The sequence below is a fragment of the Vigna radiata genome, chromosome 1 (assembly GCF_000741045.1).
Source record: "Vigna radiata var. radiata cultivar VC1973A chromosome 1, Vradiata_ver6, whole genome shotgun sequence".
Lineage (NCBI taxonomy): Eukaryota > Viridiplantae > Streptophyta > Magnoliopsida > Fabales > Fabaceae > Vigna > Vigna radiata.
The window spans coordinates 35851145-35874493 of NC_028351.1; the positions used below are offsets into that span (position 1 = coordinate 35851145).

At 30.0% G+C, this 23349-nt stretch overlaps 2 protein-coding genes across 2 annotated transcripts; one reads left to right on the top strand and one right to left on the bottom strand.

Moving 5' to 3' along the window:
• Nucleotides 1–2896: 2896 nt before the first annotated feature.
• On the top strand, nt 2897–7947 carry LOC106766863 (putative uncharacterized protein DDB_G0287975). Its single transcript, XM_014651640.2, has 3 exons — nt 2897–3127; nt 4536–4725; nt 7546–7947. Exons 1-3 carry the CDS (start codon nt 2978–2980, stop codon nt 7602–7604), a joined length of 399 nt encoding a protein of 132 aa, XP_014507126.1. The 5' UTR covers nt 2897–2977; the 3' UTR covers nt 7605–7947.
• Nucleotides 7948–9284: 1337 nt separating this feature from the next.
• On the bottom strand, nt 9285–11023 carry LOC106763553 (E3 ubiquitin-protein ligase ATL6). Its single transcript, XM_014647747.2, has one exon. It carries the CDS (start codon nt 10978–10980, stop codon nt 9673–9675), a length of 1308 nt encoding a protein of 435 aa, XP_014503233.1. The 5' UTR covers nt 10981–11023; the 3' UTR covers nt 9285–9672.
• Between the last annotated feature and the right edge of the window lie 12326 nt (nt 11024–23349).

A 23349-nucleotide genomic window follows, 5' to 3' on the forward strand; every position in this document is an offset into this window, starting at 1 on the left:
CCGACAGATATATGGTCGTCACTCATCTGTCAATATTAAGGCATTACCAACAGATTTTAATGTTTCCGACGAATTATGATCGTCAATAATGTCCTTCATCGAATTAACTAAATAAACTTTATAGAAGTTACTTATACAAATAATTACAATTATATTTTTTTAGTTGTTGAATAAAATAACTTTAAAGTTAAAAAGTTATAAGTGAAAAAAAATATATACATTTGTTTGTAAAATGTTAGAAATTTTGAGTTTTATTATTAGATAAAAATATTAATTTATGTTTTAGTGCATTTTAAAAAGTTCACAAATAAAAGTATAAAGATTCAATAAGAATGGAGACAATGTAAATCGATCGGTTTAATATTTTAGATCCATAAATGTTAGAAAATAAATCATATTTCGAGATTATTGAGAGAATATATTGTTATTATTATAGGTGATTTGGAGTAATAATGTTACATTATTATAGAATAATTACAATAATAATGTTACATTATTATAGAATATTTATAGGGATAAAATAGCAGAATTATAGATTCTTACTCTTGTATATATTTCTCATATTTTATTCAAAATTAACAAGACAATTTTTCCCCTATTTTCTTTCTTTACATGGTATCAGAGCAGGTTTTCTGATCCTTTTCTACTTTGCCTCTAGAGGACAGATGTTTCCGGAAGGCTTGTTGTTGTTTAGGGCAGTTAAGTCCCTTGAAGTTTTGTTGCTGTTTAGGGTGATTAAGTCCCTACAGGTTTGTGGCTATTAGCCTTTTAATTCCAGCCGCTGCAGGATAGTGTAATCCCTGCAGGTCTGTTGCTGTTTTCCCCTACAGTTTGTTGCTGCAGGCCCTTCATTTGTTCTTGCAATTTGTTGTTCATCAATAGTGGCGAACAGCGAAAATGACGGCACGCCAATGACACTCTTGAAGACAGATTACATATTTCAAATTGAGTTTATGTATTCCAAGCTTTGTTCATACAATCTGTATGCTCCAGCTTAAGGGAGAGTGTTAGAAAATAAAAATCATATCTCGAGATTATTGAGAGAATATATTGTTATTATTATAGGTGATTTGTAGTAATAATGTTACATTATTATAGAATAATTACAGTAATAATGTTACATTATTATAGAATATTTGTAGGGATAAAATAGCAGAATTATAGATTCTTACTCTTACTCTTGTATATATTTCTCATATTTTATTCAAAATTAACAAGACATTTTTTCCTCTATTTTCTTTCTTTACAATAAATGTATAGTTAAATGAATTAGATATATTTTATTGGATATTTCTTATTTTTATAAATTATTAAATAAATTCAAACAAAAATTAACATGTGAAAAAAATAATTTGAATTAACCTATTTTACCTTTTAGTATGGCATGTGAGATCCTTAACATCCCAAGCTAGCTTGACTATAAATGTGTATTACATAAAATACACTTATAAAGTCAAGTACATTTAATATAAAGACATGTTCACTGTTTGAAAAAAAAAAACTATATGTAAAGAAATCTTATGAATATAAATAAACAAATCTTATGAATATAAATAGCACAATCATTAGCATTAGTCGATAACCACAATATCATTTACTATATACCAAGTACAATCACGTAAAATATTATATATCAAACATAAGAAGGGTATTCTATCAAGAGTTAAGGTCAAAATACAAACATATACAAGTTAATCATGATTCAAATACATGAACCAATCTAACATACACTTAATCTAATTTATTTCAAAACTCAATTAATCCAAGATATCATCTTAAAGAAATATAAGATAACACTTAACAAATAAACATCTATAAAAAATACTTATATTAAATATATCTTATTAAATATTAACATCTTACTAATTATAAATACTTCCCATACATATAAAGACTTTAAATTAATGTTAAATCCATTCATTCTATATAGTCACGGGTTAACCCAAAAATAATTAACATTCCAAAAATATATGTCTATATATAAGAACAACTTAATATATGAATAATAACTACTAAATGCCAATATCTTCTTATAATATACTTAAATTCTTTTCTATCATTAATCAATACTTTTTTTTCAAAATTATATTATTTAAAGAAATCATCTTATATTTATTTTAAGACGAACCTTTATATAACTTGATGAAAGTATATCTAGGAAGAGATTGACATTTAGATTCTTTAGTTAATATTCAAGTTTAACTTTTGACTTCAACCTAAGGTTTTAAAAAGAATGTCATTTCACTTCAAATTTCACTTCAAACTACAAGTCAATTAGAATTAATAAAATGTCAAATAAATGTTTAAGTATAGATATTAACTAGATTTATTTCTTTATCAATTAACTCTTTTTTTATCGATAAAATTTAAAAGATTAAACAAGTTTCATTCCTTTCAAAATTATTGCATTAAAATTGATAATTTTCAATTTTTATGAGTATTTTAATATCTTAAACTTAGTAAATATATGAATGTAATTCAAATAATTATTTTAACAATTTTAAATTAACAAGATAATACAATATCACGTTGAACTAAGAATGGTAAAAAACTTCATACACATAAATATTTATAGATAAAATATATTATAATGTATTTTTTTTCATAATAATACTATTTAGACTTGACAAGTAATAAATAGGCAACCCGACCGTTTCCATCCTAATATTACACATTTAATTAAAAAAATAATAAGTAGTTTTCCCTTACCGATTAAATATTAAAAAATCAGCGATACAAAATTTAATATAAATAGAATTTGAAATTGTTAAAAACTTATTTAGCTCAATCTTTAACAATTTGTAAAATAAAACCTCTTAGAACCCATGTTTAATGCTATTATTACAATTTTCCCTGTGTTAAATTTGGCGGGAAAATAAAGCGAGTTTCGCGCGTTACCACATCACACATCACACATCACATCCTTCTAAAATTCCCAATCCTCAAGTGAGTCTGTGTAGAGAGAAAAGGGGAAAAGATGGAGATTCGCGTGAGGTGCAACTGCGGAGAAGGAAGCTGCGAGGAATGGGGCATTGTGGAGCTTCAAGGAGTGGTGGAGCCTCAGCCAGGATTCCACGATTCCCTCCCAAATCTTCACATCGGTACTCTCTGTCGTCCTTCTTCTCAGGTTCCCTTCTCTCGCCCTTCTTTTTTCGTCTCTTCATATTCTCTCTTTAATTTCACCGTCATTTCAATTCCGCTTCTCATTGCAAATCGCATTTTGACCACCGATTTATCGACAGATGTCACTCATACTACACCTAGAATCACCTTCGCTACCTGCTTATATCACAGACTCTTCTCAAATCACTGTTTATAATGTTTATTTCCAATTTTAGTGTTCTGTTAAGTTGTATTATTAGAATATTATTGATGAGATTTTGTCAGAAGATTTGCCGAAGTGTAGCGATTGGACTCATTGTTACTAGTGGAATCTCTACATTAGAAAAAGAATAGAAGAGCGGGAGAAATGATGGAAATTATAATGAAATAGATGTGTCCAGTTACTTTGAAACCAGACTTTATAGCTTTTTAGGTTTAATTATCAATTTGAATTCTGTTTTGATCCTTTACGTTTAAGAAAATCATTTTAATTTCTTAAATTTCAGAGACGGAAACCAGATTCACATCAAATTTTAATGTTGAAATATAAGTAAACCTTTAGTATGAATAATTAAAATATAACAGCTGTTTATTTTTTAACATCAGAGAAGGAAAATAGCTCAGTAAAATGTGAATATTCAATTAAAATATAACTATTTAAGTAGACATTTTTTTTTTCATAGCTTTTTGTTCGAATTCATAAATTTTGATTAGTTTTTTTTTTTTTTGTTTGTTTTATCTTTTAGGGTTCAAATAATTGTTTGTTTAAAAGTGATATCTTGTTTTAGGATTTTATTTTTATTATTTTAGTCGTGTCTTACGTGACAAATATTATTTTTTTTATAATTAAAATGTGAACTTATTTTAGTCGTGTGTTACGTTTTTAAATATAGAAGTTATATTATTATTAAAGGGTATGACGGATAAATATTTTGAATATATAAATTATGATTTTAATTTGTAGTGATGAATATGAATTATAATATGATTATTTTAAAATTGAAGTGAATATGCAATTAACAAATACCGAATATAGGAATACTAAAGATAAACGTGTAATAGTTTAAAATAACAGATTTTTTTTAGCTTTTTAGAAATGTAGTACGTGATGTAGGTAAAAGGAAGATAAATTATACTGTCTAAATAGAGTGGGGTCTAAATTGAATATTTGTCATCATAGTAAATAGAGAAACTGTAAACATTTTTAGCTATCATAATAGAATTGAAAAATGTATGGACAGAATGAATGCAATTATATTTTATAGTGATTAAAAAATGATTGTCCACAGAAAAATAGTGGTTTCAATTAAACCATGGACTACACTGGTTGACCCAAGTAGGGTTCTAAATCAATGATTACCAACAAAAGTATTTCAAGTTTTTGTTAGTTAATTGTAAACTAATATTTTTTATTGACGACTTTTGTTGTTCAGGAAGTGTATACCTTCACTGTTGGATACCACGAACTGACAGGGTCAAAGGTTCCCTTGAAGAAGCCAATGGTGGTGCTCAAGAAAGTAAAGCATCCTGATGGAGAAAGTGGGTGTAAGGTGGAGCTGCAAGTTGTTGGAGTCATTAGACATAAGATTCTGTTCAAGAACAGACCAAAGGCTCTCATTTCTAGTAAGATTTCTCTTTCCTTTCGTTCCATTAAACCCTCATTGGAATATATTTTTCGTATTGTAGAGGACAGTTGTGAAGCAACATATGACCCTTGAAAAAGTGTCTCAACATTTCCAAACTTTTGGTGTCTTCATTGTTAGAGATTCTTAGGAACATTTAGGTGTCAACGTGTGTGACGTCGATTATTATAATCTCTCACTTTAATTCTCGATCACATTTATTTATGTTTAGTGCTAATCCTCATATGATTGTAGCAGTACATGTTCCTAGTACTATGAGTGCTATTTTATATCGGTGGACTTCAGAATTTCTTCCTTTGGTTTGGGGTTTAGGGGGAAAAGTTGTTCGTATACATAAATTCTTGGTCCCTCTTCCTACTTTTACCACTTGAGAAAAGGGAGATAAAAAAGACGTGAAGTGAGACTATTCCGGAGTTTTTCTTTTTTCTTAAAATTATAGTTGGCGCAATCGAAGTATATGAATGTGATAGTTTAAATATTAAAAAAAGATATAGTTAGAAAAAGTAGGACTATTAACGGCGGATTAAGAGATATTTTTATGTGCATGACAAATAACATGTATATTAACAACAATAACAAACAAGTATATTCCCAATAAGTTTTATTTTTATTAGTATGAATTGCAAAATTGTGAATTCGAAAAACAACCCATAGTGTCTTCGGGTTAGTGGTCATTTCTTCCCTTTAGTCAATAACTCTAAGACTAGAACCAACTCATGTTCCTACCAAAGATAAACTTCCCATTTTCACTGGTAAAGCATTTCATTTTACTTCACTAACAGTGTAAAATATTATTCCCCAATCATTTGTTGTCACATCATTCAGAAAACTATAACTTATACATTTAAAAAGTTAAACTTTTTTAACGGTGTATCAACCAATGATTGAATGGTACTGACTTTTACTTTGATCAAGGGCAAGCGTAGTGATATTTCAACCCTTACGTATTTCAAATATTCTATCAATATTCTTCATTTCTTGTTTTTATCATGTCACGTTTATCTATTACTTTTCTTTTTTACACCTTTCTCTCGTAGATTATTATTAACTGTCCAAGAAATATTTTTCCAAAAGTAAACTCATGATAGACTAGTTTTGTATTATTGTTTTAGTGTTGATGTTCCTAGACGTCAACACTGGGGAGTTTCAATTGAATTAAGCAAGATATGATGTAGACCAGTGTAGTTGGAACGGGAATTCTTCCCTTCAGACGCTCTTTCCTTGTGTACGTATGCCCATGAAAAAGATTCTGTTATTGCATCTGAGTCTATCCTACTGTGGGTCTCACATGGTTCTGCTGGACAGCTTATGTTGCAACCACAAGGGTCACTGCCTTTCGCATTGCAAGAAAAACCCTTTAATTATTCTTACTCTATCTATTTGCACACGTCACCCTTTCTTATCATCTTCTCTTATTTCTTGAATCAAGATGATCACTCCTACGCGTAAAAAGTGTTTGCAATCTTTGCATCGATATTGGTTTGCTCTCCACTTCAATCAAGCAATTCCAACTTTGAAAAACTCTCCAATTTTCTCTTTACGTGCTTGTTTACTAGTATATGTCCTTCTCATCTTTAATTTAGATGCTTTTTCCAGTCTTGCCCTCATGTAACCCAATATTAAATTTATAATAAAATGCATAGTGTGTGGGGGCATGGTGCGTATAAATCCCTGAAGTTCATCCTAAAAGATCATATCTTTTATAATTAACTACAAAAAGCAACAATCCTAATGCACATGTTATCTTACTGGTACTAAGATGCTCACTTCAAATGTCCAAACCTTCCATCACGATAAGATTTATGTTTATTTTACATTTTTACAACTATTTATCTAAATTTAGAACGTTAACAATACTTAATTAAAAGACTGTAGAATCCAAAAGGTTGTCCCCATACGCAATAGCTTACACCTCACACCAAGGAAGAGAAAGAAGAAATTAACAGATTCTTGTAGTAAAGTTACAGCTGTTTTTGACATTTCTTACGAGTTTCTTTAGTTACTCTTTGATTAGCTGTCCAAGTCTGAAAATGAATCTGTTTCTTTACTATGCTAAGATAATCATTTTACAATTAGAACATACATGGGAACATGCCACAATTAGTTGCTGTTATTACAAGCCAAACGGGTATGGGGGGTTTGCGGATGATATACAAATGCAACCTCATTCGGCCACATGGATGGAGGACCGGTTAAAGCTGCCATTTCAATTCTAAAAGGATTAAAACCTGCGGAAGTTTCCATTTTGGCCTAACTAGATGACTAAAATAATCATCATGACTAACATGCTAGGGTATCAGAGGCTATTACCTTCGCCAATGTATAGGAGAGGATAATAGAACACAGCCTTCCCTTTCACATGTAAAAAGCTATTTTAGATTCGAGTCCATTATTAATTGGTTACCAGAATACAACTTTACCATTACTTTTGGTTCGTCATTAAAATAAATTACCTCTTCAATGGTGTGCATATAGTGAATAATAGAGTGAAAATGTCAATCAAAGTACCTTAGAAATATACGCTAAATTTTCATATTCGGTGTTCCATAAATGTAGTTTGCTGATTGTGTTATCAACTAATGCTCGCCTTAGTTTAGAGTCTGTTGTACAGTTGAAAAGATAATATTGGACTTTAAATTGTTACATATTGATTCTATGATGCTAGCTAACAAACAATAGTTAAGGGGCACGCCACTTTTGTGTTTGGTATTTCTTGTCTCTTCCATTTTCCCCGCCTCATTTATTTTATGAAATTGGAGTCTAAATGCTAATGGTTATCTTTCTTTTCTTGGTTTTAAAGAGCCACAGATGGGATCGAGGGAAAGACAAAAGCCTATCATGTTAGGCTCTTCCCCTTAAATCAAGCTGCCTTAGACTCATTGTCCTGTCATTTGGTGAAACCATGTTGGACCAGAAGACTGGAGAAATTGGAGGCACACTTGTCATCCCCTTTTCATACGCTGCAACCCAAATTCAGCCAAAGTCTTGACCCATATTTGTAATCATAGCAACCACATGTTATATAGAGTGCCAATAATGGCATAAGTGATTGTGATATATCATTACGAGTAGTTTGATGCGTCATTATCTTGATTTGTGTTTTCGTGTGAATATGCAAATGACATTAATTAAACTAAACCTTATCTGAATTTGTCTTTGCCACGAAACAGAAAACTAGTTGGGTGATACGCATATAGGTTCACATAATACTGTATTTCTTTGGCCTTTTGTGCATGGTGCTCTCTCTCTTTTGTAGGACTGTTCTTTAGCTAAGTATATTCAGCAGAAAAATTGTTTTGGCCACGAACATCTTTAGTATAAGGGGGAAGCATATCTTTGGGAAAATTTAGTATAAAAATCAATACTCTTTATAGCTTTTAGATCATGCCATCAACTGCTTTAAGATTTTTTTGTCTGTAATTTATCTTTTGAGCATCATTGAGTCGCTTTGATACCATTCAAAAAGTAAAACCAATCAAAACTCATGTGCCACTTACAAACCATATATGTGAGCGATTCAATTTGCTTCGTTTCTCTCTCATAATGAAAGACACTGAGATATTTTGCATTTAAATGGTTTTGAAATTTGGTTATTGGTGTTGGTGAGAACTTAATGGTGGAAGGTGACCATAGTTTGTTTATCAAATAATCACGAGAACCGTTAAAGTGATATTATTATATTTAAAGTGCATTTATCATTTAATCAAATTCCTTTTTCATTCATAACTAAAGGCTCATCTATTAAATTTTAAATTTTAAGTCTGTTGTATGCTAATTCATTAATATGTAAAGGTTAAACTTATACATACTTAGCTGTTGGTTTTAAAAGCAATCTCACAAGATATTTTCCTTTAAGATTTGATTCTTATCTCATGGTAAAAAAAAAACATGATTTAAAGGAAAAGTGGTTACCCTTTGAGTTGGAAATAGCGAGATTAATTAAATTCTGGTCAGCTGGCTCCTTAATTCTCGAGAAACCTGTATTACTATGTGAATTGTACAGTACTTTATTTCTTACATTTGAAATTTATAATAAATAATTTTTAAATATACAAATTACATTTGAATTGAAATTCGGAGTAATAAAAATCTTTGAATACATAAATTACAAAGTTATTTTTTAGTATTTACAGTTTTGAAAAATAATTCAAAAATTAATTAAAAAAGTAAACTAAAAGCAATCAATTAAAAAAAATTAAAATCATAAAAGCAATTTTCTTAAAACCCCATAAAACGAGGATTATCCTATGTTCATAACATTAAGAAACGTCTAATTTTTATATCTCCTATTGATGTAAAACATTTAGCATAACCGAATTATGTGTTTAATATTTACACACCTAAAAGTATAAATTATTTTTATTATGAAACAAGTTCGAAAATACAGGGAGAAATAAGAACACGGCAGGTTGCGTAAGTAATAAAATAAACTAAGATCAGATTCAACTTTTTAACAAAAATATCAGATTCAACTATTTAAATCGCCCGACAAAACTAAGTGACCTTAAATTATATAAATATTTCACAGACAAGATAATATGAAAATAATTACGACTAATACTAGGTATATTATTATAAATGAATAAAATAAAATAAATAACATAATAATGTGCTAAAGAAGGGAACCACGATCTCACTCTCTCTCCCAAAAAATAAAGTAAGAAGAAAAAAAAAAGAAAGAAAGAAAACGAGTTGACTCATAAGCCAAAATAGTACACATAACGAGTTGACTCATTCATTGAGAACTCTACTCTTCTTCCATTTTCGTCATCTGCTTCATCTCTGTAACAGCAAACTCTCACAGTCTCTGGAGAATTGACAGCAACCCATTTTATTGAAGCAACCATACATCACAAAGCTTCACCTTCTCTCACCAAAGGATCTATTTAGAAGCCCAACGCCGCACACCAGTTTCCGACGGAGCTCCTCAGCCATGGCTTGCCACAAATGGCGGCGTGCAGATCATCCACCTCTTCTCCACCCTCTTCCCGGCATAACTCTCTTCGCTATCACTCCAACACGTACCCTTAACACTAGCAGAACGCTGAACACTCCTTCCATGATTCACCAGAATGTACCTCCTCACGTCTTCCGGTAACCTCAACGTGTACCTCTCCACACCCACAAGAGAATGCCCAGTGGAATTTGACCTCGAAAAGTTCCTCTCAGCAACAACAACCACCCCATCACCAGTCACAGAATTTGAGTTTGTCTCTAAGTCAGGAACAACATCAGGAGATGAAGATTGTTCCTCACTTACACACACTGTTTTGGTAGTGTCATCACTCAATGCAGGACTTCCCACACAAACCTGATTCACGGCATGGTTTGTGTTAGTGTTTTGATTTGATTCTGCCACAGTTTCTTCACTTCCGGAAACTTCCTCATCATGAAGGGTGGGGACAGTTATGGCAACCTGGCACGAATCCTGGCTGAGATTCGCGCGGCAAACAGGGCACGTCACGTGGGAAGCGAGCCAGGAATCAATGCAGTGAGGGTGGAACACGTGGTTGCATTTGGGGAGGAGTCTGAGGGCATCTTTGTCTGAGAAATCGGTCAAGCACACAGCACATTCGAGCGTTTCTTCACCCTTTTTGAGGTCCTTGATGTTGGAGTAGAAGAGGGTGGGAAAGGTATTAAGGAGTTCCCTGTTGATCCCCTGCGCGCAGGAGCAGGGGACCGTGGTGGTGGTGGTCTGCGTGGTGATGATGATCCGTGACTCGGCACAGCGGCGGAGGTAGATGGAGAGGATGCCCATCACAAGAAGAGCAAAGATGATGGCTCCAACGGTGATGGCAACGGAGGGCTCCCAGCTGTGGTGGGTGATGTATGTGGGCACAGGCTCCATGGAAGACTGTGCTTGAGCTGTGGAAGCATGGAGCAAGGAGAGAGAGAAGAATGTGAAGAGGGTGTTTTGAAAGATGTGAAATTTACTTGATTGAGGCATTTGGGTGTGTGATTTAGAGTTTGTGAAGAGAAGAATGAGTTTGGTGAAGGTAGGAAGTTGGGAAGTGTGGTTTGGGGGATTATATTGGGAAAGAAAAGGGAAAAAGATGGGGAATTGTTTGTAGCAATGGGTGTTTTGGGGATGAGAATTTGTTGGCATTGAAGGAGATGGGAGAAAGTGAATGAAGTCAAAAAGAGAAGTGAGGTTTGAAGTTTGTGTAGCTTGGAGAAGAAGGGTTTGTGTTTGTGTGGTGTTAGTGGAGAGGAAATGCAGAGGAACGGTTAGCATAACTTAGCTTCCACCACTTCCTTTTATTTTAGAATATCAGAAACAAACGCTTCAAAACGCATTCTCTCTGTGCCACTTTTTAAAAGATAAATTATTATATGATTTTAGGGTTTTTGTCTTTTATTGGGACCCTAATCCCATTTTGATGAGTTTCTTTTGTCCTTTGAATATGAGTTATTGGAGTGATATTTGATCTTTTAACACAATGCCATTCTTCACCTTTTACCAAAAATGCATAAAGATGGAAGACCTATAATAACTTGTAATAGGTGGTGTTTGGTGCACCATTATTATTTACCATTACATTCATCTCAATCATGGAGTTTTATGTTTTGATCTCCTTTTCAACTTCTTTAATTGCTTACCACAATTTGTGGTCATTACAAGTGATTTTTAGTCACTGTTTTGTTTATTATTTTCTGTTTTTTTTTTCTGCCCTATGTGGTAATCTCTCCATTTCCTTTTGAGATTCTTCTTTCTTTTGTTAGATTTTGTTTTACTTAAGAATATTGTAACCTTTTTGCTTAGAATGTTTTGAAACAAAGGCATGATTTTAATGTTTCAAAATATTAAAATATGATTGTGGTTTTATAAAATAAAGCACAACTCAAAAAATAAAAGGGTGAAAAATTTATGTGAGCTTTTACAATATGGAGGTCCTTTTGATTATTATTCATTGTTATTTTAGACCATTTTTTGTGATCAAAGAAGGTTTGATTAACTTTGATTAATTTTTAGTAATTAGCTCACAGTTTCACTTAATCCAGTATTTAAAATATTTTTTATTTTTAATATATTTTATATTATTTAAATTTTATTGTTAATGAAGGACACCATCATTGTTTTAGAGAAATGAAAATAAAGATTTGGTATTTTTATTAAGTGAAAAAATCAAATAACATATTACTTAAATAAAATAAATAAATATTTAATAAAATAAAATATTTTGATCTTAAATTTATAAAGTAGTTAAAATTTAATTAAACTTAAAGTTTGACATAATGAAGTGCATAGCGCATTGTATCCTTAAATCAAACTCATCTTATCTCTTAAACTATGTCGTATTTAATAATTTCTTTTTCAAACATTGGAAAAAAATTGGCTGTCTATTGAAAAGATATATATTGATTTTGTAAGTGTGATATATTTTGTTCATAATGAACCTCATTTGAAAATTTGGTGGATGCAATGTAATGAAATTTTCATGTTTTTTTGTTTTCATTTAGTTCAATTTAACTTGCTTGAACTATTGGAATATTTTTTTTTCTCCTTTTAAAAAGTTATTCATTATTAAAATTAGCAGAAAAAATACAACTTGCACAAATCTCACTCTTATGTAACAAACTTGTTAATGTGCTATCATTTTCAGTAATAAAAAATATTATATAAATGTATTGAAATATTAGGGCTGAAAACTTACTAAAATTAATTTATATGAAAGATTTGAACAAATTAAGTAAAGTTTTAAACTCTCTAGGCAAATTTTCACTTCTAAAATAGAAAAAATAAAGTATGAAATGACCAAGTAATAAGTAATAAATAATAAAGTAATCCTTAAATATAAAAAGAAGTGAAGTTTAAATGTGTGTTACATATATAACAACACTTTCATTTTAAAGGAATCGTTATTTTTATTTACTTTTGATTTAAATTTTTAAAACTAATAATTTTAAACTATATTAAGAAAAATAATAATTCATTTAAAAAGAAATAGTAAACTAGTTCTTATGTATTTTAATGTAACCAATGACATTAATAAAAATCATTCTAGTAATATTATTTAAAGTATACATTAGAAAAGTATAAATAATCATTATATAGATTATATTGTAAAAATACATTTGTATTACAAATTACAAATAAATTTCATTAAATTAAAATGAGACTTTAAATTCTTAGTTAAAAGTTTAATTATCATGAAAAGGTTATATTGTTTGATTATTCTCATTTACTTATTCATTCATTCATATAAAATAATAACAAGAAAAATAAATTACCATTCTTCGATTGAAAATTTTGATAATATTCTTGTTATATTTTGTCCAATGATTAGAAGCTGAAATAGGAAACATGAAAATGATTTTGCATACAGAAAAAAACAAATAAAGAGAGGATCTAGAACCAACTCTATCTGTTTCTGAAAATGACAATAAAATATGGACAAACTTTCAATTTTCTTCCCCTTTTATTCTCCTTTCATGGCCACGAAAATTGAAAAATATAAACAAATTTTCTGAAAAACATTATTACAATACTTGTAATTGAAATATAACAAAAAATAACATATTACTAATTGTTATATAGTGGATAAAGATTAAGGCAAAGAAATTGCAAACATTCAATGCAAAACTTCCTCCTTTAAATTCTTTTGTCCTATTTTTTTTTTTCTGAAAATAAATTTGTTATTTGGTGAGGAACCAAAATGCTTAATAAATCATTTTTAGTAAAAAATAATTAAAGATCAAAGCACTTGAATGTCCACTTTTTGAATTAAAATTTGATATTTTTTTTTCCTTTACTTGCTGTCTGTATCAAGAAACATAAATGATAAATAAATGAAAAAAAAGGGGAAAACATTATATTTTTTTTGTCAAATGTACACGAACACGAAGAATCGAGAAATGTCTTTCTTTGGCTTAACGTGACAAGCTAGTTTCGTAATTTATGTAATACGCCTTGATCGCATTATTTTAATAATTTATTACTACTACTACTACTACTATTATTATTATTATTATTATTATTATTATTATTATAGTAATAATTACCATTAAATTATTATTATTATTATTATTATTATTATTATTATTATTATTATTATTACTATTATAATAGTATAGAAAAAGAATTTAAGCATTTTATGTTATTATAGCACATTTGTCTATGTGAAATTTCGAGGTTGGCTGGTAGTGTTTGGATGAAATTCTTTGGTGTGCAGATGAATGAAGATGAGGTAAAGAACACGGATGACAAAAAAATTCGTTCCCCAGATAAAATTTGTAATGGACAATTATACCTGTGAATATTTATTATTCATAACTCGTGGGTAGCGAATATTTTAATATTCATTTATAAACAGGTTGGGTGTGGGTATTACACTACTGGTATTCGCGGATATCCGTTATTCGCAAAAAATAAAAATAAAAATTTAATTTATATTTTATTAAATTAAATTTAATTAAAATTGATAATAATTTATATTTTAAAAGGTTAAATTTAATTAAAATTATAATTTAATTTATTTTTAATTTAATTTATATTACACTTTATATATTTTTTGTAATTTATATATTTTTTGTAATTTTATTTAAATAATTTATAAAAATATATTTTTTCTAAATATTTGCAAGTATCTACATATATTTGCGAGTTTTAAAATATCCGTAACTATTTTTTAAGCGAATATTCATGCGGGTAACAGGTGAGTTTTTTTTTGTCGGATCAAGTTGCGGGTAGGCATCATTTGTGCCCGACCCGACTCGTTGTCATCCCTAATGAAGAAAGTCATTGATAAATATTTTATTTGTATTTATAATTTCTTCAATTAAATTATGTGATCGTGGTTTTATTTATCAAACTTTTGTTAATTAATTAAGTTGTTTATTTAAAAATCGGGTACATTTTGTTATTCGTATTATTTTTTTTTTCTACAAACTGAATAACAAAATTAAAAAATAAAGAAAAAGATTTATGTTCAGTTCAACTCTTAATCTTATTGTTAACAATTTGGGATATATATATATATATATATATAATAATAATAATAATAATTATTATTATTATTATTATTATTATTATTATTAAATGTGTTAGGGTCATTATATTTTATTAGTCAACTTTATAAAGTGATCTATAAAATAAATATGTCTAAGGGTATATTTATCATGAAAGAATATTGTGTAATAATTTGAATTTGTTGAAGATGCCGAATTATAATTATTGAAACTAAAGAATATTAACTGTTAGATATTATTTAAAAGGTCATGGTGTCAATCTGTGAGCACATCATATCATTCCTGATTCTTTCTCTTTATCCCCATCAGAAGAGAAAATCCAGAGGAAACCTAAGGTGCTCTACAGAGGGAAAATCAAAGACCAACTCAAAGTTACTCATTCCTTGTTTCCCAATGTCTAATCTTTCAGGTACGTTTCCACTTTAATGTTCTAAGAATATTGCTTTGATAAAAGGGTTTATTGTTCATTATTTGTTAATCTATCAATCATAAAATTTCTAACAACTAGTATCATGGTATCAGAGCATGTTAGTAATTAATTGATAGAAACTTTTAATTTTTGATCTTTTCAATTTTATGAGAAATTATGATTATAATTTTTAGGGGTTTTCATTTAAGGGTTTATAGCCTGTGTTAAATTCTTAATGCAATAATGAATGTTTTTTTTTTTAATGTTTTGGATTATGATAGAGGAATTAAGTGTTAGAAAACCAAATTAATTAAGATTAATTAAAAATACATTTAAGGATCCTAATTATGTTTCTGGAACCTTGAAATGAAAATTAAGAACCCTGGGTTCTTAAACCCTAAATTTGCAAATTGGGAACCCTAATTAAAAGTAGAATCAAGAAGTGAAAAATCCCAAATTGAAACCCTATTGTTTGCTCTCTTTCTTCTATGTGCCATGGGCTAGTTTTAGGATAGGTTCATTGGCCTGTGCAATTGTTCCTAGTTTGGATGAGGACCCATTACTTGTGAAGAAGATAAAGAATTAAAATAATTTAAGATAAAATAAAATTTTGAAATAAAGTAATTCAAAATTTAAATATTTTGAAATAAAGTAAAAGTAAAATTAATAATTAATTAGGAATAAATAAAATTCAATTTTACTCTTGTTTATAATTTTTAACATGTGATAATTATAAGGTTTTTTACATGTCAACAATAAAATCTATCCAAAGATAAGTTTGTTATTAGACATGTTCTTATTATCAGTGTTGATCACCAAGATACCTCTAGCAATTAATATTATTGTCCAAAGACTTATTGATGGGGCATTGGGTGTCTTGAGATGGGATAGACCATTATTTGAATTATATTAGAGTCGTCAAAATGGGTCACAACCCGTGAGGCAACCTGGCTCACCACGGGTTCAGGCCGGTTTGAGTTTGAAAAAATTGTATTTTTTTTATGCGGGTCAGATTTCAACCCGGCTCATGCGGGTTGGACCCGTGGTGGGCCGGTTGGCTCGCCAACTCACTTACCTAATTTTATTTTTTTAATTTATTATTTTATTTATGAAACTCTAAAAAATAAAATACTCTTTTCACTCACTGTGTATACTAAAAAAATAACCTCTGCTCTCACAAATCACTCTCACGGAACTTGCTCTCGTTTACAGTGTTGTCACTCTCACTTCTTCACTGAAATTCTTCAAGGAGCAGGTTTTTTGTATGTTTTTTGTGTTTGTTTTTTTTATGACATTTGGATTATATTGTATTTTTTATTATTATTTTGAATTGTCTTCAGTTTAACATCATTTTTTGGGAGTGAAATTTGTTTAAATTTGAATATAAAAAGTTTGTAATTTTTTTTATTTAAAAAAAAATTGTAATTAAATGGGCTAGTGAGCCAACTCATTTACCCACCAACCCGTGGTGGGTTGAGCTGGGTTCAGATTTTTCTAGCTCGCTAGTAAATGAGTCGGGTTGGGTTGACTCATTAAGTGACCAACCGGTGGTGGGTCGGGCAGGATCGAGCCGGGTTACCCGTTTTGACAGCTCTAAATTATATTTATATAATTATTAATTTTACGGCGTGAGCTTAATTCATTTGTTTCTCTTATTCTAAATACAGCTACGATTTCTTCGATATCTACTAATTTCTTTAAAGACTAGAATAAGAACATGAAGATAATCCTTGTTCGTATAAGCTTTAGGCACAATCTTGCTTTGGTTTGTTCTGAGGTCAATTTAGCTTCAGTACCGATGAACACTTGGTGGTTAGATTCTGGTGCAACTGCTAACTTTAGTGTTTCAATGAAGGGATGTATAAGCTACCGAAAACCATTTGATTCTGAAAGATGGATCTATGTGAGAGATGGCAAATCGGTAGAGGTAAAAGCTATAAGGCATTTTAGATTGTTATTGTGCACTAGTTTCTACTTGGATTTGAAAGACATTTTTGTTGTGCTGTCATTTAGACGAAATCTGGTCTCAATTTCTCATTTGGACAAATTAGGATATTTGTCTTCATTTGGAAACCGTGAAATCAAATTGTCTTTAAATTCAAATATTGTTGGGGCTGGTTCACTTTCAGACAATGATAACCTCTATATGCTTGATACGACGACTTCCTACAATGAATCATTCAATACAGAATTATCTGGTACTAAGCGAAAAATTGACAATAATGATTCAGGAGCATTGTGGCACAGACGTCTAGGTCACATCTCTAAAAATAGAGTTAAACGGTTTGTGTCAATTGGGATTTTGAATTCCATTGACTTCACAAATTTTGGTGTTTGTGTTGAATGCATTAAAGGAAAACAGACCAAGACATCGAGATTGGGTGCATATAGAGCTACAGACGTCTTAAAACTAATACATACGAACATTTGTGGTTCATTCCCTACACCTTCCTGGAATGGTCAACAATATTTTATATCATTCATAGACGATTACTCTAGATATGCATACCTATATCTTATCCATGAAAAGTCTCAATCATTGAATGTGTTCAAATCTTTCAAGGCTAAAGTTGAGAATCAACTCAACAAACGCATTAAGAATGTCAGATCTGATCGTGGTGGTGAATACTGTGGAAAATATGACAGATCAGGTGAACAACGTCTAGGACCTTTTGCCAAGTACCTAGAGGAATGTGGAATTGTCCCACAGTACACCATGCCAGGTTCACCTAGCATGAATGGGGTGGTTGAAAGATGAAATCAGACTCTTCAGGATATGGTAAGGAGTATGATACGTCATTCCACCTTGCCAGAGTCACTCTAGGGAGAGGCATTGAAGACTGCAGCTTATATTTTAAACAGAGTGTCAACCAAGGCAGCTGCTGCAACACCTCATGAGCTTTGGGTTGGGCAAAAGCCTAATCTAAAACACTTACATGTGTGGGGATGTCCAGTTGAAGCAAGGCCTTACAGGCCAAATGAAAAGAAATTGGACTCTCGAACAGTAAGAAACTACTTTATTAGTTACTCTGAAAGATCAAGAGGCTATAAATTCTATGATGCCAAATCTAAGAATATTTTTGAGACGAGAACTACCACATTCTTTGAGGATATTGAGTTTGAGAGGAAGAATAAGGTAAGAGACTTCGTCTTTGAGGAAGAATCGGTGTCAATTCTAGATCTGATTCATACAGTTGATTTTGATGAGGCGAGTATGGCACTACTAAGTTCTCAACCTCTACAAGAACAAACTTAAGACCCTTAAAAATAGGTGCTTCATGAGTTAGTATCATTGTGGAGATCCATGAGAGAAAGGAGAAGTGCCATCCCAGATGATTATGTTGTATTTCTCCAAGAAAATGAGGAAAATAATAATATGATGGAAGATGACCTTGTCACCGTCCATCAAGCTATGCAAGATCCTAATTCAGAAAAATGGATTAAAGCTATGAATGAGGAATATAATTCCATGCAAGATAACAAAGTTTGGGAACTTTTCCATTTGCCAGAAGGTGTGAAACCCATTGGTTGTAAGTGGATATTTAAAACCAACAGGGATTCTAAAGGTAATGTGGAGAGGTATAAGACCCATTTTGTGGCAAAAGTTTCTTTAACAACTCTTTTTTTGACAACTTTTTGACAACACATACGTGACACTTTGTAATTGGTCCATTTCAAATATTCTTTTTAAAATAAATTCAAACAGACCAATAAAATGGTAACACGGGTCCTGTTTCAAAAAGTTGTTAAAATATCAGGATCCAAAAAATATTATATGTTCTCTCTCCAATTTATCCAACTTACACCTTCATTTCAATCTGTAAAATCCTATTTACCTCTTCAAGAAGATTCTAAAAAAAAATGTACAATAAAACCAAAATAGTAAACTTTATCTACTATATATATAGTGCCACAAAACCTTTATCAAATTTAAGGTTATAATCACGAAAAGGTAAGCACTAACTTTATTTCTATAAAAACTCAAATTATACAACAAGATTATCATCACATCCTCCTGACACATTTTATTCTCCCTTCCATTTCATTTATTTATTTATTTCATGTAAGAGCCTACAATTTATGTACTGCTTCTACACTATCCCACAGTCAAATTGGATTATTTAATACCCACAACCTCTTGCCCACACTCTCCAAAGTTTAGAAACTACAAAATAATACGTAAATTACCTGATATACCTGATATACGTTTACACTACCTTAAACACCCATATTATTCTTCCAATTGTTTGTTCTTGTTCCCTACGGATAACATAGCTTTCGACCCTCCTACAAGAGCTTTCTACTACTTCCTTCCTAATTTAAAAGATCAGCTAAACAATGTTTTACCGTGCATCATTCTCAGTTTTCATCAAACCACATCTACCCATTAGTTGTTATCCCTTCACAGCCACACTAACTGACTTAAATAGTCTAGAAACCTCTAGGTATAAACTATGCCTCTAGAAATCCCAACACACTCATTCGTGCTCCAACCAAAAACATAAACCCATCTTTTACTTTAGTCATAGTTAATATATAAAACTCCAATTCCTATGTCCTTGTCCTTCATAATACTACATCTTCTCGCAAAAACTTTCCTTCATGCACCTAGAGAACGCAGTAATCCTCACACTGCATTGCTTATAGTAATGTATTTAACACATACCTATTATTCCTACCATCTAAAACTCTAACCTTTATAATCATCATACGACCCAATGCTACAGTATCAACTTTAAGGATATCTTAACTCGTGACCGTGGAACCATAGTATAGAGATAACTTACGAAACATAAAAAAAAAATATTATGAACGTACCACCTCAATAGTGAAACCACATACAACCCAAAAATCTCATAATATAATCACATGCATCATGTTCAATCAATACATCAAGGAGTTAGCTTCCCTTACCTTAGATTAATCTGCCCAAGGTTCTCAGCCCGAGTTAACTTCTTGCCTCCAAGCAAAACTCCAAAACACTCTTTTGATTTTTCTAATCAGTATCTCACAATGCGTACACCACTTTTTCTCTCTCCTTTCCAGCTTTCTATCCCACCTCTCCAATTTCCCAGAGCCCCCTCTACCTTAAAAACCCACAAATCCACTAAATCCTATCTGATAGCACCTTGTTGCCTTTCTTTTCGGGAAAGTCATTCAAAACTGACCTTAGATATTTTATTTATGTTGTTACCCGAATTTTAAAATGAGTTAAGTGGCCCCACGATGAATATTTAAAATACAACAGCCAAAAATAAACAATTTTTAACTTAAGCTCCACAAGAAAGTTTCGATTTTTCCATTGAAATAAAGGCACAAAATCTTAACCATTATACTACAAATTTTCATTTAATTAGTACACACACAAAAACATATATGAAAATACATATCACACTATATACATTAAACAATAAATTAATAAAACAAATAATTTATTTATTTATTTATTCAAAAATATTAGAGCACAAAATCATTAACTCCACAAGGAGCTATCACTAATGGGGCTACAAACATGATTTTCTCTTGATCTTAAAGGTAGACCAATATACAATATTATATTTATGCTTTACTATTTTTAGGGTCTTACATGTCTGGTGGAGAGCGTTTGAAGGTGAGCGTCTGGTAATAAGTGTTTAGTGGTACGCGTCTAGTGGAGAGCGTCTGATGGTGAGCGTTTAGTGTTAAGCATCTAGTGGTAATAATTTGGTGGAGAATGCCTGGTGGTAAGCATTTGGTGGTGAGTGTTTGGTGGTAAGCATCTGGAAATGAGTGTTTAGTGGTTAACGTCTGGTGGTAAGTGTCTAGTGGTGAGTGTCTGATGGTAATCGTTTGGTGAATCTTGGTTGTCTGGAAATAACTAAGTTTTTCCTATACCTCTTGTAATGTGTTCCATGAATTTCTTATATGAATCGATTTACGATGCATATGTTTTGATAATTTTGATGCTTTTGGAGTGGTATAAACGTGTTGTGAGATTGAAAGATATGTGTTGTGAGATGAATCTCAAGGAGAGATTGTATATTCAAGTAAGTTGTGGTGAATGCTTGATATAAAGACTTTAGTAAGCAGGTATCCTGATATTTTATCAATCATTCAACTCATGTAGAGCTGAATGAGGTGGCAGAGAGAATGATTGAAGGTCTTTTCCCTAGCCCTTTAGGTCTTAGGAGTGGAAGATTAACCTCATGGTTAGTAGATCGAGTTATCCTTGTTTATAGCTCTGCAGAGTATAAATACTACCATAAGTGCATATCCAGTGAAGTCCATATCAACATCATATACACATAATTGAGTATAAAGGTCATATGTTGTATGATTATATAGTTATGGAAGTTTGTAAATTGTTGATTTAAGTTATGATATGTTAATTTCTTTGTACACTAGCTTACTTTTTTGTCTTTGTCTATTCTTATGTGTGCTAGTTTTTCCTTTTGCAACGAACACCTTAATGATGTGAGCTTAGAGGAAAATTTTGGTGATTAGGTGCTAGCTAATGGTAGAGTTGAAGCTTAGAATAAGACGTTATATCGTTTCCTTTCTATTTTGTAAAGTTTTTATTACACTATTATATTAATATATCTGCTTATAGTGTAAATGATATATATATATATATATATATATATATATATATATATATATATATATATATATATATATATATATATATATATATATATATATATATATNATATATATATATATATATATATATATATATATATATATATATATATATATATATATATATATATATATATATATGGGTTTGCTAATTTACGTAAGAGATTTTTTTATTTGGTATATTTTAACAAAGTGTACCAAGTTTTAGGTTACAAAAAAGTCTCTATTAAAAAAAACTAACTTTAAATCCAAGGGTATTTTAATAATTTTAAAATTCAATAAAAAAAAAATAAAAGGTAATTATTTATCATTTGATTGGTCCACATATGAGTAGTTATTACCTTTTATTATATATCTTTTAAAAGGTAATTTTTTTAAATAAAAAATAAAATAAAGGTAGTTGTGTTTTAAATAAAAAATAAAATAAAAGGTAATAACTACTCATTCACATTGACAAATCAGAATGATAAATAACTACTTTTCATTTTCTTTTTATTTTAAATTAAATTTTAAAGTTATTAAAATATCCTTGATCTAAAGTAAGTTTTTTTAATAGGAACTTTTTTGTAACCTAAAACTTAGTACACTCCGCTAAAATATAATAACTAAAAAAGTTTTTACGTAAATTAGCAAACCGCGTAGTTGTTTTTTAAAATAGAAAATAAAATAAAGGTTAATTGTTTCTTAAAATAAAAAATAAAATAAAAGATAATAAATACTCAGATACATAGACCAATCAAATGATAAATAAATACCTTTTATTTTTTTATTTTAAATTAAATTTTAAAATAATTAAAATATCTTTGATTTGAAGTTAGTTTTTTTAAGAGGAATTTTTTTTAACCTAAAACTTGATACACTTTGCTAAAATGCAGCAACTAAAAAATTTTTTTTATAAAATGAAATTTGCATATACTTATAAAATATATCATTTAAATTTAATTTAGGTTTATAAAATCTTTTACATGAAATTTATATTTACTTATATAGTATAATTTTATCTTTATCTTTAATAAATGTGGATTTCCTTAATTGTGATTAGTAAGTCTTAAATGATTGTTGTAAGAAAAGATGTGTAGATTCTTTCAATTTGTAAATGGAAATAAATTAATCGTAATCCCACACGAGCTATTAATTTCAGTCTAAGTCTTTCTTTTTCCGATTTAACAATTAAACAAAATGATAAATGAAACATGAAATATTGTAAGATAGAGTGATATGAAAATAGTTGGAAGGTGTTGTTGAGAGTGAGAACAAACATGTGGATTCATAATGGATGTCTTTTCTTATTAATGCAAACCACCACACCATTCATAATGAACACCAATTATTAAAGGTCAATGTCTCGAAAATAGGCGCTTCAATTTTTTATTTTGTTAAAAAGTCATTCAAATCAAACATAAATATTTGCTTTAATTTTAATTTATGTTTAAAACATCAAATTAAATTAAATTAAAGTTTTATCCTTTATTTTAGATGATTTTGTATATCTTTTATTTCAAAATTATTAATTTTTTAAAGAGTTAAATATGTTTTTTTTTTCCTATATTTTGGGCGATTTTGATTTTAGTCGCTCTTTCAAACTAAGGTACAATTTAGTTCTTC

What these genes read in the sequence shown, in the direction of transcription:
- LOC106766863 (XM_014651640.2), top strand. Translation starts at nt 2,978, where the DNA reads ATGGAGATTCGCGTGAGGTGCAACTGCGGAGAAGGAAGCTGCGAGGAA. An exon ending in TCTGTCGTCCTTCTTCTCAG is followed by an intron (nt 3,128 to 4,535) that starts GTTCCCTTCTCT and finishes TTTGTTGTTCAG; the next exon opens with GAAGTGTATACCTTCACTGT. An exon ending in ACCAAAGGCTCTCATTTCTA is followed by an intron (nt 4,726 to 7,545) that starts GTAAGATTTCTC and finishes TTGGTTTTAAAG; the next exon opens with AGCCACAGATGGGATCGAGG.
- LOC106763553 (XM_014647747.2), bottom strand. Translation starts at nt 10,980, where the DNA reads ATGCTAACCGTTCCTCTGCATTTCCTCTCCACTAACACCACACAAACA.